The following is a 14986-nucleotide window of genomic DNA, read 5'->3' on the forward strand; positions in this document are numbered from 1 at the left end:
CCCCAATACCAGGTCCAGTACGGCCCATTCCCTAGTTGGACTATCTATATACTGTTTGGTTTTTAGTTCTTTTTTAGTTTATTTATTAGTGTCACAAGTAGGCTTGCATTAACACCACAATGAAGTTACTGTGAAAATCCCCTACTTGCCACACTCTGGTACCTGTTCGGGTACACTGAGGGAGAATTTACCATGGCACCTAACCAGCAAGTCTTTCGGACTGTGGGAGAAAACTGGAGCACCCGGAGGAAACCCACGCAGACACGGGGAGAATGTGTAGCTTCCACACAGACAGTGACCCAAGCTGAGAATCGAACCCGGGTCCCTGGTGCTGTGAGGCAGCAGTGCCAACAACTGTGTCACCCTAGGAAACAATTGCAGGGTTATTGAACAGAGCAGGGAGTGGGATTAATTGGTAGATCTTATATAGATGGGCTGAATGGCCTCCTTCTATGCTATATGATTCTATGATGCACACATTATGCAAATTACTGGACTTCATAAGCATATCTAATCACTTCTGCCATCTTTCAGTAACCAAGGCACTCCTGACGATCAAAAACACACTTGTACGCTGCTTTTTGTGTTGCCTATTTCAACATGCATAATGTACAAAGAAGCTTAAAGTCCACGCACACACAAGTTGAGTTCGCATGCCCAATCATCAGCCATGGTTATTACAATGTAGTTACACAGGGACATCGGAGCAGGATTAGGCCATTCAGCCCATTGAGCCTGCTCTGCCATCCAATACAATCATGGCTGATTGTCCAGTGCAATGCCTTTTTCCAAAGCTATCCCCGGATCCCCCCCTTGCATCATTGGTTACTCACTATTTATGCCAAAAAAAGTCAGGACTATTCAAGAGAAGCAAATTTTCAATGGGTCAACAATTGCTCTGGCCCCGATCATTGAATTTTGCAGCTTGTGGAGTCCTGTCCCATCAGAACTTAATTAGCGCTGGGGATTTTATTTTTCCGTCAGTTGTGTATTAATTCCATTAACATTTTTAATTCCTTTGCAAAATCCTTTGCGAAAAATCACAATGTTAGAACTCTGAATTTACGATGATGTACTTTAAAATTCATTCCTGCATACTCAATAATTGATCGATATTCAGAACACAACAATTTTACTCCAGAAATATAATTATTTGGTAGCTATTTCATCACGATGGGAGGCATCACAATTAATGATTAACATTATTAACAAAATAATCAATCCTTCTTTCACTTTCTGTACAGGATTAAAATCTATTTAGGTTTCCTGGTTTACATAGAAACATAGAAGATAGGAGCAGGAGGAGGCCATTCGGCCCTTCGAGCCTGCTCCGCCATTCATCACGGATCATGACTGATAGTCCAACTCAATAGCCTCATCCTGCTTTCTCCCCATAACCTTGGATCCCATTCGCCCCAAGTGCTATATCCAGCCGTCTCTTGAATACATTGAGACTATTATGTCTCAATGATTAACTCAAGCAGAAGGTGGAATTCAAATTATTCAAAGTAAGTGATTTCATTCTACAAAATTTACCATATGAATTCTTGCTCCCCTGCCAATTCCCACATTTGATACACTTTACCCATCAAACCTCCAGAGCACCTCTCAATCAGGTTGGCGGGGCCACTCTCCGGCACCTGTTCGGGTACACTGAGGGAGAATTTAGCACGGCCAATGCACCTAACCAGCACGTCTTTCGGACTGTGGGAGGAAACTGGAGCACCCGGAGGAAACCCACACAGACACAAGGAGAACGTGCAAACTCCACAAGACAGTGACCCAAGGCCGGAATCGAACCCAGGTCCCTGGCGCTTTCAGGCAGTAGTGCTAACCACTGTGTCACCCACCTCAAGTTGCAGTGACACCCTCTGTATGAATGTGCTGGCAGACAGGACTGCTGTGCTACCAATTGCAGAGTAGCTTTGCTCTGTAATTTAACAAATCCATTCAATGCCGAGTTCACACTGGTTTGCAAAACCATGCTATGGGCAGAGCATGCTGCAGTGAGTGATGTCAATTATTCATCTCTGGATTCTTGCCCCTGAATTAGTCCACGCCAATGTCCTACTCCCCGTCAACCATTGTCTAAGGCCGAACCAGATCGTTTGTAACTTTGGCATCTTATTTGACCTCATGATGAGCTTCCAATCACTTTCTCAGTCAACGAAACTGTTGACTCGGGCGACAGGGCGGCATGGTGGCACAGTGGTTAGCATTGCTGCCTCACAGGGATCTGGATTCGATTTCCAGCTCGGGTCACTGTCTGTGTGGAGTCTGCACATTCTCCCCGTGTCTGTGTGGGTTTCTTCCAGGTGCTCCGGTTTCCTCCCACACTCCAACAGATGTGTGGGTTAGATTGATTGGCCATGCTAAATTGTCCCTTAATGTCATGGGAACCAGCTAGGGTAAATGGGGATAGGGCTGGGTGGGATTGTGGTTGGTGCAGACTCAATGGGCCGAATGGCCTCCTTCTGCACTGTAGGAATTCTATGATTCTATGACTCCCACCTCTAACATTGCTCATCTCTGCCCCTGCCTTAGTCCATCTGCTTATTATAGCCTCTTCAAGGCCCTACCTCTGGAATGGATTTTCAAAAATGTTCTCAAAATTCCCTCTCCACCTTTCAGACCCTCCTTAAAACTTATCTCTTTGATCAAGCTTATAGTCACCTCATTTGATACCTTCTTTTAAAATGACACTTCTGTGAAGCAACTTGGAACATCTTTCTATGTTAAAGGTGCTATATTAAGGACAGAGGAGGGAGGAGGGTGTCCCATGATTTTGATTCCGTGACGAAGAATGATTGGTGACAGATGTCCAAGTCAGGTTGGGGAGTTGGAAAGGAACTTGGGAGTTGATGTCCTGCACAAAGAGAGGATCCAGCTGAGCTACAAAGGCTTTGAATAGCATGCCAATAATTACCATGCAGGTTTGCACATGAATAATGTCTGCAAGGAGGGGTGCAGACACACCTCTGAGGTGGGCGCACACTCTGAGGCAGCAAAGGGAGAAGCAGAAAATGAAAAATTACAATGAGCCCCACCAAAAGCCACATGTAAAGGTACTGAGTCACCCAGACTCTACTTCATCAGCTGGGTTAGCCGGCTTACAACTGGCCTCATCCCCACTATTGAAAGGGAGTAGGACAGGAAAGGGAAGGAAAAGTCAAATCCAACGGGGCTCCCACTCCAATCATTCCTGTTTGAAAAAGATGGAGAGGATTGAGCTCAGCTGTAACAAAACACATGGCTGCACAACTTGAGAAATATGCATTTGGGGAAAGATTTGGATGGGTCTATCAATTGCCTTATTTTCTCATTTGTGCTTCCTGTTACTCTCTTTCCATTTTTTCCCCTAATTGAAATTACATTTCCCCCACTCAAGCACTTTTCAGTGTTCCCTCTCCACTTCATTTGAAAAAATGTCAAAGCTTATTGTGTTGTGGTTGGTATTCCCTCGATGCTCCCCAACCCTTAACATCACTGACCTCGGGAAGAGCAGTACCATCAGAATTGAGAATAAAGGTTGGAAAATGAAACTGATCTCTCCAAATGCCACTTCACCATTTTCTAGCAATGTACTTACATGGGTTTCGTTGTTTGAATGTACAGCACACAGTGCCTTAAGATCATGGATCCGTTTTTCAAGCAGGGCAGGTAACCCTGCCGGCAACTCTGACACCTGCTTTTGGCTTTGGGCCTGCGAGATGAAGCTGGAAGACATTGCGGTGTTGCTGTTTTCCTCCGTTTCAGAGGCTGGGCTTCCACTTGGCGTTTCCGCCAGCAGCTTATCTATGTCCAGGTCCCCAAGTAACTCCATTGCATTGGCAGCTTCCTGAAGCAAGTCGTGCTCATTGGAGTTCCCCAGAATCGCAAAGACCTGGTCGGAGGCAGTCAAGCTGAAATCAGAACAGCCAGAGTTCTTTGCAGCCTGCTCCGGCGTCTGAGAGGCAGGTGGAGGTTTCAAAGTGATTTCCTGCTTTTTCATGGCTTCTTTCTCCTTCTGGAACTTTTTGAGCATTTCGGCCAACGACAGGGCATCACTGTGATTTTTCCGCTTCTTTTTATGTTTGTCAGCGTTGAGGGCCACCACTCTAAAAGAGAGCAAAGAGGAGTTTACAGGGTGGTATAATGGTTATGTTAGCAGATTAATAATCTGGAGAGCATGCGTTCCAATGCTACCACAGCGGTTTGAGAATTTCATCTCCAGTTCAGTAAAAGTGGAATGAAAAAGCTAGCATCAGTAAAGTGACTCACTAATATCCTTTGAGGAGGAGAATCTGCCATCCTTACCTGGTCTACATGTGACTCCAGTCCCACAGCAATGTGATGGACTCTTACCTGTCTTATGAAATAGTGGGACACTTAGTTGCATTGAACTACCTTACCAACTTCTCAGGGCAGCTAGGGTTTGTTCTGGAGATGACGGGATTGTCTTATGAGCGGCACAGTAGGCAGCACGGTAGCACAGTGGTTAGCACTGCTGCTTCACAGCTCCAGGGACCTGGGTTCGATTCCCGGCTTGGGTCACTGTCTGAGTGGAGTTTGCACATTCTCCTAGTGTCTGCGTGGGTTTCTTCCGGGTGCTCCGGTTTCCTCCCACAGTCCAAAGATGTGCGGGTCAGGTTGATTGGCCATGATAAAATTGCCCCTTAGTTTCCTGAGATGCGTAGGTTAGAGGGATTAGTGGATAAAATATGTAGGGATATGGGGGTAGGGCCTGGGTGGGACTGTGGTCGGTGCAGACTCAATGGGCCAAATGGCCTCTTTCTGCACTGCAGGGTTCTATGATATGAAGAGGGACTGGGCAAACTGGGCCTGTATTCCCTACAGTTTTTAAGGATGAGGGGTCAGTTCATTGAAACCTGCAAAATACTTAAAGGAATAGTCTGGGTAGATGCAGGTCAGATGTTTGCCTTGGTTAGGGAGTCTAGAACCAGGGGGCAAAATTTCAAAGTAAGGGGGAAGCCACTTAGAATCATATAATCCCGACAGTGTAGGAGGCCGCCATTCGGCCCATCGAGTCTGCACTGACCATAGTCCCACAAGGCCCTATTCCCATAATCTCAAATATTTACCCTGCTAATCCCCCTGATACTGGGGTCAATTTATCATGGCCAATCAACCTAACCCGCACATCTTTGGACTGTGGGAGGAAACCGGAGCACCTGGAGGAAACTCATGCAGACACGGGGAGAATGTGCAAACTGCACATAAACAGTGACCCGAGGGCAGAATTGAACCCGGATCCCTGCTGCTGTGAGGCAGCAGTGCTGACCACTGTGCCACCATGTGGTTTGTATATACATTGTGGATTTAAAAGAAACCTCTTTACTCGAAGTGTTAGAATGTAGAACTGACTCAGTGAATAAAACAGATGCATTAAAGAGGAAAGGATTGCATGGGGCATAAACTCCGGTATGGATCAGTTGAGCCAAACGGCCTATTTCTGTGCTGTACATTCCATGTAATATCAACAAGGGTTAATTCCTGCTCTAGTCACTTCCCAGTCAGACCAGTGGCAAACAACATTTGTAACCTATTTATACGAAAGGCTGGGGGAAGCTACAGAAACCCGACTCCACTGTCAGCCACCTGGGACATTTAGCTTGCACTATAGGAGCTGGTTGCTCCTTCTCCTGCCGGTGGAGGCCTCCAGTTGACGAAATTATCAGAGGAAAAACACTATCAAATTTTTTTTAAAGATCTGTATTCTGCATGCTGAAATGGTTGAATGGGGTCAAGACCCACACATGTCCCTAATCTTAAAATACATTTGGTTGCTGATACAATGTGTTTCCTGTTTATGTCTGTTTTGCAAATGAAATGTAAATATCCACTTAATGAGATCTGCAAACCATTTGCGTTCAAATTGGTATCTTTAATGCAATGTTATCACTTTAACTTCCCATCCTATTTTAGCCTTCCCAAACCATACCTCTCACGTCAACCCCAGTCCTTTCACTCCTCTCATGTTGTCCCCATCCCAATCCACCCCTTTTCCCTGTGCCATCTCCATCCTTTCCATACCACCTGGTCCTCCGCTCCAAATCCCCCATGAATTCCCCCCACCCCTTTCATTGACCACCTCCATGTTGTTTCTGCGCCCCCCCCCCCCCCCCCACCAGTCCCATGCCCCACCATCCCCTCATCTCTCCAGTCAGGGTAACTTTGTTGTTGGGCTCCCCTAACCTTCCAACTCACAAAACATCTGATGTGCAATTAGCACCTTTATTGCAACATCACATCTTTAAATCCGCATCGCACGCCATTCCATCATTCCTTTGCGAGTCACCAAATCCTATCCCTTCTCCCTATGTAATCCCTCTCTCCAATCCATACCTCCCAAGCTTTCATCTCTTAAGCCTTCTCCCCATCCTCCTCCCATGCTGACCTGTCAACCCTCCCCCCACCAAGCTGTTCCCCTCCATCCCTCCACTTTGCAGAGTGCCTTATGCTTGGTGAGGTTCTACAAAACTCTGTTTGCCAGGCACCTGTGGGATAGACTGGGATAGACAGACTAATTGGTGGGACAGTTGAGGAACAGTGGAGGATTTTTAAGGAGATTTTTCTCAGTACTCAGCAAAAATATATTCCAGTGAAAAATAAGGAATGTAAGAAAAGGGATAGCCAGCCATGGATAACTAAGGAAATAAAGGAGAGTATCAAATTAAAAACCAATGTATACAGAGTGGTCAAAATTAGTGGGGAACTAGAAGATTGGGAAGGTTTTAAAAAACAACAAAGAACTACTAAGAAAGCAACAAAGAAAGGAAAGATAGATTATGAAAGTAAACAAGCACAAAATATAAAAACTGATAGTAAAAGTTTTTACAAATACATAAAACGGAAAAGAGTGGCTAAAGTAAATGTTGGTCCCTTAGAAGATGAGAAGGGGGATTTAATAATAGGAAACGAGGAAATGGCCGAGGCCTTAAACAAGTTTTTTGTGTCGGTCTTCACAGTGGAGGACACAAATAGCTTACCAATAATTGACGGTCATGGGACTGTAGGGGGTGAGGACCTTAAAACGATCACTATTACTAAAGAGGTAGTGCTGGGTAAGCTAATGGGACTAAAGGTAGACAAGTCCCCTGGTCCTGATGGAATGCATCCCAGGGTACTAAAAGAAACGGCAGAAGAAATAGCAAATGCATTTGTAATTTATCAAAATTCACTGGACTCTGGGGAGGTGCCAGCTGATTGGAAAACAGCTAATGTAACGCCACTGTTTAAAGGAGGAGGTAGACAAAAGGCAGGTAACTACAGGCCGGTTAGCTTAACATCCGTAGTTGGGAAAATGCTGGAATCTATCATTAAGGAAGAAATAGCAGGACAGCTGGAAAAGAATGGTTCAATCAAGCAGACGCAGCATGGATTCATGAAGGGAAAGTCATGTTTGACTAATTTACTGGAATTTTTTGAGGATATAACGAGCGCGGTTGACAGAGGGGAACCGGTGGACGTGATATATTTAGATTTCCAGAAGGCATTCGATAAGGTTGCTGCATAAGATAAAGGTAAGACCATAAGACCATAAGACATAGGAGCGGAAGTAAGGCCATTCGGCCCATCGAGTCCACTCCACCATTCAATCATGGTTGATTTCAACTCCATTTACCCGCTCTCTCCCCATAGCCCTTAATTCCTCGAGAAATCAGGAATTTATCAATTTCTGTCTTGAAGACGCTCAACGTCTCGGCCTCCGCAGCCCTCTGTGGCAATGAATTCCACAGACCCACCACTCTCTGGCTGAAGAAATTTCTCCTCATCTCTGTTCTAAAGTGACTCCCTTTTATTCTAAGGCTGTGCCCCCGTGTCCTAGTCTCCCCTGTTAATGGAAACAACTTCCCTACGTCCATCCTATCTAAGCCGTTCATTATCTTGTAAGTTTCTATCAGATCTCCCCTCAACCTCCTAAACTCCAATGAATATAATCCCACGATCCTCAGACGTTCATCGTATGTCAGGCCTACCATTCCTGGGATCATCCGTGTGAATCTCCGCTGGACCCGCTCCAGTGCCAGTATGTCCTTCCTGAGGTGTGGGGCCCAAAATTGCTCACAGTACTCCAAATGGGGCCTAACCAGTGCTTTATAAAGCCTCAGAAGTACATCCCTGCTTTTGTATTCCAAGCCTCTTGAGATAAATGACAACATTACATTTGCTTTCTTAATTACGGACTCAACCTGCAAGTTTACCTTTAGAGAATCCTGGACTAGGACTCCCAAGTCCCTTTGCACTTTAGCATTATGAATTTTGTCACCGTTTAGAAAATAGTCCATGCCTCTATTCTTTTTTCCAAAGTGTACGACCTCGCACTTGCCCACGTTGAATTTCATCAGCCACTTCTTGGACCACTCTCCTAAACTGTCTAAATCTTTCTGCAGCCTCCCCACCTCCTCAATACTACCTGCCCCTCCACCTATCTTTGTATCATCGGCAAACTTGGCCAGAATGCTCCCAGTCCCGTCATCTAGATCGTTAATATATAAAGAGAACAGCTGTGGCCCCAACACTGAACCCTGCGGGACACCACTTGTCACCGGTTGCCATTCTGAGAAAGAACCTTTTATCCCAACTCTCTGCCTTCTGTCTGACAGCCAATCGTCAATCCATGTTAGTACCTTGCCTCGAATACCATGGGCCCTTATTTTACTCAGCAGTCTCCCGTGAGGCACCTTGTCAAAGGCCTTTTGGAAGTCAAGATAGATAACATCCATTGGCTCTCCCTGGTCTAACCTATTTGTTATCTCTTCAAAGAACTCTAACAGGTTTGTCAGGCACGACCTCCCCTTACTAAATCCATGCTGACTTGTCTTAATCCGACCCTGCACTTCCAAGAATTTAGAAATCTCATCCTTAACGATGGATTCTAGAATTTTGCCAACAACTGAGGTTAGGCTAATTGGCCTATAATTTTCCATCTTTTTTCTTGTTCCCTTCTTGAACAGTGGGGTTACAACAGCGATTTTCCAATCCTCTGGGACTTTCCCTGACTCCAGTGACTTTTGAAAGATCATAACTAACGCCTCCACTATTTCTTCAGCTATCTCCTTTAGAACTCTAGGATGTAGCCCATCTGGGCCCAGAGATTTATCAATTTTCAGACCTTTTAGTTTCTCTAGCACTTTCTCCTTTGTGATGGCAACCATATTCAACTCTGCCCCCTGATTTTCCTGAATTGTTGGGATATTACTCATGTCTTCTACTGTGAAGACTGACGCAAAGTACTTATTAAGTTCCTCAGCTATTTCCTTGTCTCCCATCACTTGATTACCAGCGTCATTTTGGAGCGGCCCAATGTCTACTTTTGCCTCCCGTTTGTTTTTAATGTATTTAAAGAAACTTTTACTATCATTCCTAATGTTATTGGCTAGCCTACCTTCATATTTGATCCTCTCCTTCCTTATTTCTCTCTTTGTTATCCTCTGTTTGTTTTTATAGCCTTCCCAATCTTCTGACTTCCCACTACTCTTTGCCACATTATAGGCTCTCTCTTTTGCCTTGATGCATTCCCTGACTTCCTTTGTCAGCCATGGCTGCCTAATCCCCCCTCTGATAACCTTTCTTTTGTTTGGGATGGACCTCTGCACTGTGTCCTCAATTACTCCCAGAAACTCCTGCCATTGCTGTTCTACTGTCTTTCCCACTAGGCTCTGCTTCCAGTCGATTTTTGTCAGTTCCTCCCTCATGCGCCTGTAATTACCTTTATTTAACTGTAGAACCTTCACATCTGATTCTGCCTTCCTTCTTTCAAATTGCAGACTGAATTCTACCATATTATGATCACTGCTTCCTAAGTGTTCCCTTACTTTAAGATCTTTTATCACGTCTGGCTCATTACATAACACTAAGTCCAGAATAGCCTGTTCCCTCGTGGGCTCCATCACAAGCTGTTCCAAAAAGCCATCCTGTAAACATTCAATGAATTCCCTTTCTTTGGGTCCACTGGCAACATTATTTACCCAGTCCACCTGCATATTGAAATCCCCCATGATCACTGTGACCTTGCCTTTCTGACATGCCCTTTCTATTTCGTGGTGCATTTTGTGCCCCTGGTCCTGACCACTGTCAGGAGGCCTGTACATAACTCCCATTATGGTTTTTTTGCCTTTGTGGTTCCTCAGCTCTACCCACACAGACTCCACATCGTCTGACCCTATGTCGTTTAGTGCTATTGATTTAATTTCATTTCTAATTAACAAGGCAACCCCGCCCCCTCTACCCACCTCTCTGTCTTTTCGATAGGTTGTGAATCCCTGGATGTTTAACTGCCAGTCCTGAACCCCCTGCAACCACGTCTCTGTGATGCCTACCACATCATACCTGCCAGTCACAATCTGGGCCACAAGCTCATCTACCTTGTTCCGGACACTGCAGGTACACGGAGTTGGGGGTAAAGTGTTAGCATGGATTGAGGATTGGCTGTCTAACAGAAAGCAGAGAGTCGGAATAAATGGGTGCTTTTCCGGTTGGCAATCAGTGACTAGTGGCGTGCCGCAGGGATCGGTGCTGGGGCCTCAACTATTTACCATATAGCAGTGGTTAGCACTGCTGCTTCACAGCTCCAGGGACCTGGGTTCGATTCCTGGCTTGGGTCACTGTCGGTGTGGAGTTTGCACATTCTCCTCGTGTCTGCATGGGTTTCCTCCCACAGTCCAAAGATGTGCAGGTTAGGTTGATTGACCATGCTAAAATTGCCCCTTAGTGTCCTGAGATGCGTAGGTTAGAGGGATTAGTGGGTAAATATGTAGGGATATGGGGTAGGGACTGGGTGGGATTGTGGTCGGTAGACTCGATGGGCCAAATGGCCTCTTTCTGCACTGTAGGGTTTCTATGATTCTATGATATACATAGATGATCTGGAGGAGGGGACCGAGTGTAGGGTAACAAAGTTTGCGGATGACACAAAGATGAGTGGGAAAGCAAATTGCGTGGAGGATACAAAGTCTGCAGAGAGATTTTGATAGGCTGAGTGAGTGGACAGGGATCTGGCAGATGGAGTACAACGTTGGTAAGTGTGGAATAATAGTAAAATGGACTATTATTTAAACGGTGAAAAATTACAACATGCTACTGTGCAGAGGGACATGGGGGTCCTTGTGCATGAATCACAAAAACTCAGTTTGCAGGTGCAGCAGGTAATCAAGAAGGCAAATGGAATGTTGACCTTTATCGCGAGAGAGATGGAGTATAAAAGCAGGGAGGTCATGCTGCAACTGTACAGGGTACTGGTGAGGCTGCACCTAGAGTACTGTGTACAATTTTAGTCCCCTTATTTAAGAAAGGATACATTAGCTTTGGAGGGGGTACAGAGAAGGTTCACCAGGTTGATTCCAGAGATGAGGGGGTTAGCTTATGAGGAGAGATTGAGTAGACTGGGCCCGTACTCATTGGAGTTTAGAAGGTTGAGGGGAGATCTTATAGAGACATATAAGATAATGAAGGGGCTAGACAGGGTAGAAGCAGCGAGGTTATTTCCACTTACAATGGAAACAAGAACTAGGGGGCATAGCCTCAAAATACGGGGGAGTCAATTTAGAACAGAGTTGAGGAGGAACTTCTTCGTTCAGAGGGTAGTGAATCTTTGGAATTCTCTGCCCAATGAAGCAGAAGAGGCTACCTCGTTAAATGTGTTTAAGTCACAGATAGATAAGATTTTTAACCATTAAGGGAATTAAGGGTTATGGGGAGCGGGCAGGTAAGTGGAACTGAACCCACTATCAGATCAGCCATGATCTTATTGAATGGCGGAGCAGGCTTGAGGGGCTAGATGGCCTACTCCTGCTCCTATTTCTTATGTTCTTATAGCAGCTGGTTAATTAGATATTTTATATCTTGTTTTAATAACATTTGGGTACTGGGTGTATCCAGGAACGATCCAGGGGCAGCATGGTAGCACAGTGGTTAGCACTGCTGCCTCACGGCTCCAAACACCCAGATTTAATTCTGGCCTTGGTTTAAAGTTTATTTATTAGTCACAAGTAGGCTTACATTAACACTGCAATGAAGTTACTGTGAAAATCCCCTAGTCGCCACACTCAGGCGCCTGTTCGGGTACACTGAGGGAGAATTTAGCACGGCCAATGCACCTAACCAGCATATCGTTTGGACTGTGGGAGGAAACCGGAGCACCCGGAAGAAACCCGCGCAGACACAGAGAGAACGTGCAGACTCCACACAGACAGTGACCCAAGCCAGGAATCGAACCTGGATCCCTGGCATTGAGAGGCAACAGTGCTAACCACTGTGCTGCCACTTCTCACTAATATGACTGTCTGTGTGGAGTTTGCACATTCTCCCGTTTCTGTGTGGATTTCCTCCGGGTGCTCTGGTTTCCTCCCACAATTCAAAAATATGCTGGTTAGATGGATTAGCCATGGTAAATGTAAACTCATCTCCAAACTCCGTGGCCTGGGCCTCGGCACCTCCCTCTGCGACTGGATCCTGAACTTCCTAACTCATAGACCACAATCAGTAAGGATAGGAAACAACACCTCCTCCACGATAATCCTCAACACTGGTGCCCCACAAGGCTGTGTCCTCAGCCCCCTACTATACTTCTTATATACCTATGACTGTGTGGCTAAATTCCTCTCCAACTCGATTTTCAAGTTTGCTGACGATACCACCGTAGTGGGTCGGATCTCAAACAAGGACGAGACAGAGTACAGGAATGAGATAGAGAATCTGGTGAACTGGTGCGGCAACAATAATCTCTCCCTCAATGTCAACAAAACGAAGATTATCATCGACTTCAGAAAGTGGAGAACATGCCCGTCTACCTCAACAGGGACAAAGTAGAAATGGTCGAAAGCTTCACGTTTTTGTGTCCAGAATCACCAACAACCTGTCCTGCTCCCCCCATATCGACACAATAGTTAAGAAAGCCCACCAACACCTCAACTTTCTCAGAAGACTAAGGAAATTCGGCATGTCGGCTACGATTCACCAACTTTTACAGATGCACCATAGAAAGCATTCTTTCTGATTGTATCACAGCTTGGTATGGCTCCTGCTCTGCCCAAGACTGCAAGAAACTACAAAGGGTCGTGAATGTAGCCCAATCCATCACGCAAACCAGTCTCTCATCCATTGGCTCTGTCTGCACTTCCCGCTGCCTCAGCAAAGCAGCCAGCATAATTAAGGACGCCACACACCCCGGGCATTCTCTCTTCCACCTTCTTCCGTCGGGAAAAAGATACAAAAGTCTGAGGTCACGTACCAACCGACTCAAGAACAGCTTCTTCCCTGCTGCCATCAGACTTTTGAATGGACCTACCTTGCATTAAGTTGATCTTTCTCTACATCCTAGCAATGACTGTAACACTACATTCTGCACTCTCTCGTTTCCTTCTCTATGAATGGTATGCTTTGTATAGTGCACAAGAAACAATACTTTTCAGTGTATGCTAATACATGTGACAATAATAAATCAAATCAAAATGTGTGGGGTTACAGGGATAGGGTGGGTGGGGGGGCCTGGGTAAGATACTCTGTCAGAGAGTCGGTGCAGACTCGATGGGCCGAATGACCTCTTTCTGCACTGTAGGGATTCTATGATCCATCAAATAAACCCACCAACAGACACACCATCTAGACCGACCAACCAATACAGTCCAGACAGACGAAAGCTGCGTATTCTTACAGATAATAAATTTAAAATCTTACACCCACTCACAATTTTCCATCTACATACTTCATGTCCAGTTGTCCATTACTTGTATCAACATTTCCAGTAAAAATTTTTGACATTAACATTTATGCCTATGTAAACTCGCCATATTGTAATTGCATCCTCCCTCCAAAGATGGCACTGTAGCAGCTCACAGCCCTTCAACCTGCACTGCGGAGAGATGCCTCTTCTTCTCTGCTCCCCAAATTGCAGCCAATTTTGCGATTCAACTATAAATAATATTTATCCAGGTATAAGATAAAAATAAGGACTGTGCCTTTAACTTTAAAAAGGAGAATTATGTCTGGACACCCAGACTCAATTATTCCTTGCTCTCCAGGTCCTGAATCCAATACCATAGGAGTGGGTTAGTGGTAAAATTCAAACTCCCACGTAGTTTGATATAGGTGCAAAATAATAGCCTTTGAGGATAAAAAAAGGAAGCTTTTTGTGCTGTTGCTTAATTGCTGACTAACAATTACTCTTTGCATTGCTGAAAGAGAGACATGCTGTTGAATCTTTTTACCTTGCACTCATCAGGACAAGTAGAAGAATGCCAAATTTCAAAGGGAGCAACAACTTATACTGCACGAGAAAAGGGGGTTAATTTGTTAGCAAGTTAACTCCGATTGATTAAGGCATAATAGCCATGGATCTATTAGTTACATGGCGCCCCCTACCCTACACTTTTGCTGTCTGGACATGTCCCTTTTGCTAGCAAAGGACAGGTCCCTGCATTTGCCCAATTGCTCTTTGGCTGACCTCTGGATATTGGAGAGAATAATTAGCTTCTAATCAACCTCAGGATGAACTTACTCACACCTTGTAGCCTTAGGGAAGGCAATGGCAATGGCTAGACTATTAATCCAGAAATTCAGCTAATATTCGGGGACCCGGATTTGAATCCCGCCACGGCAGATGGTGGAATTTGAATTCAATAAAAAATATCTGGAATTAAGAATCTACTGACGACCATGAAACCATTGTCGATTGTTGGGAAAAACCCATCTGGTTCACTAATGTCCTTTAGGGAAGGAAATCTCCCATCCTTACCTGGTCTGGCCTACATATGACTCCAGAGCCACAGCAATGTGGTTGACTTTCAACTGCCCTCTGAAAGGGCCTGGCAAGCTACTCAGTTCAAGGGCAACTCAGGGCAATGAATGCAGCCAGCCGGCGACGCCCATTTCCCACGAATGAATTAAAAAAATAAAAATAAAGGGACAATTCTCATGATGCACAGCAGAATTGTACGCTATGTGCAAAATGGCATAATACTTCTATATATAGGATACCCGAGAAGGG

The 14986-nt window shown here is 45.1% G+C and overlaps 1 protein-coding gene across 1 annotated transcript in view; it reads right to left on the bottom strand.

Moving 5' to 3' along the window:
- Window positions 1-6022, bottom strand: part of LOC144509517 (ubinuclein-2-like) — a 56883-nt gene extending 50861 nt beyond the window's left edge. The window contains exons 1-2 of the mRNA XM_078238424.1: window positions 5949-6022; window positions 3590-4097 (exon numbers count right to left, since the gene is read on the bottom strand). Of these exons, the coding sequence (XP_078094550.1) occupies window positions 3590-4097; window positions 5949-6022 (582 nt within the window). The remainder of the gene's footprint in view (window positions 1-3589; window positions 4098-5948) is intronic.
- Between the last annotated feature and the right edge of the window lie 8964 nt (window positions 6023-14986).

This window comes from Mustelus asterias, chromosome 21 (genome assembly GCF_964213995.1).
Source record: "Mustelus asterias chromosome 21, sMusAst1.hap1.1, whole genome shotgun sequence".
NCBI lineage: Eukaryota > Metazoa > Chordata > Chondrichthyes > Carcharhiniformes > Triakidae > Mustelus > Mustelus asterias.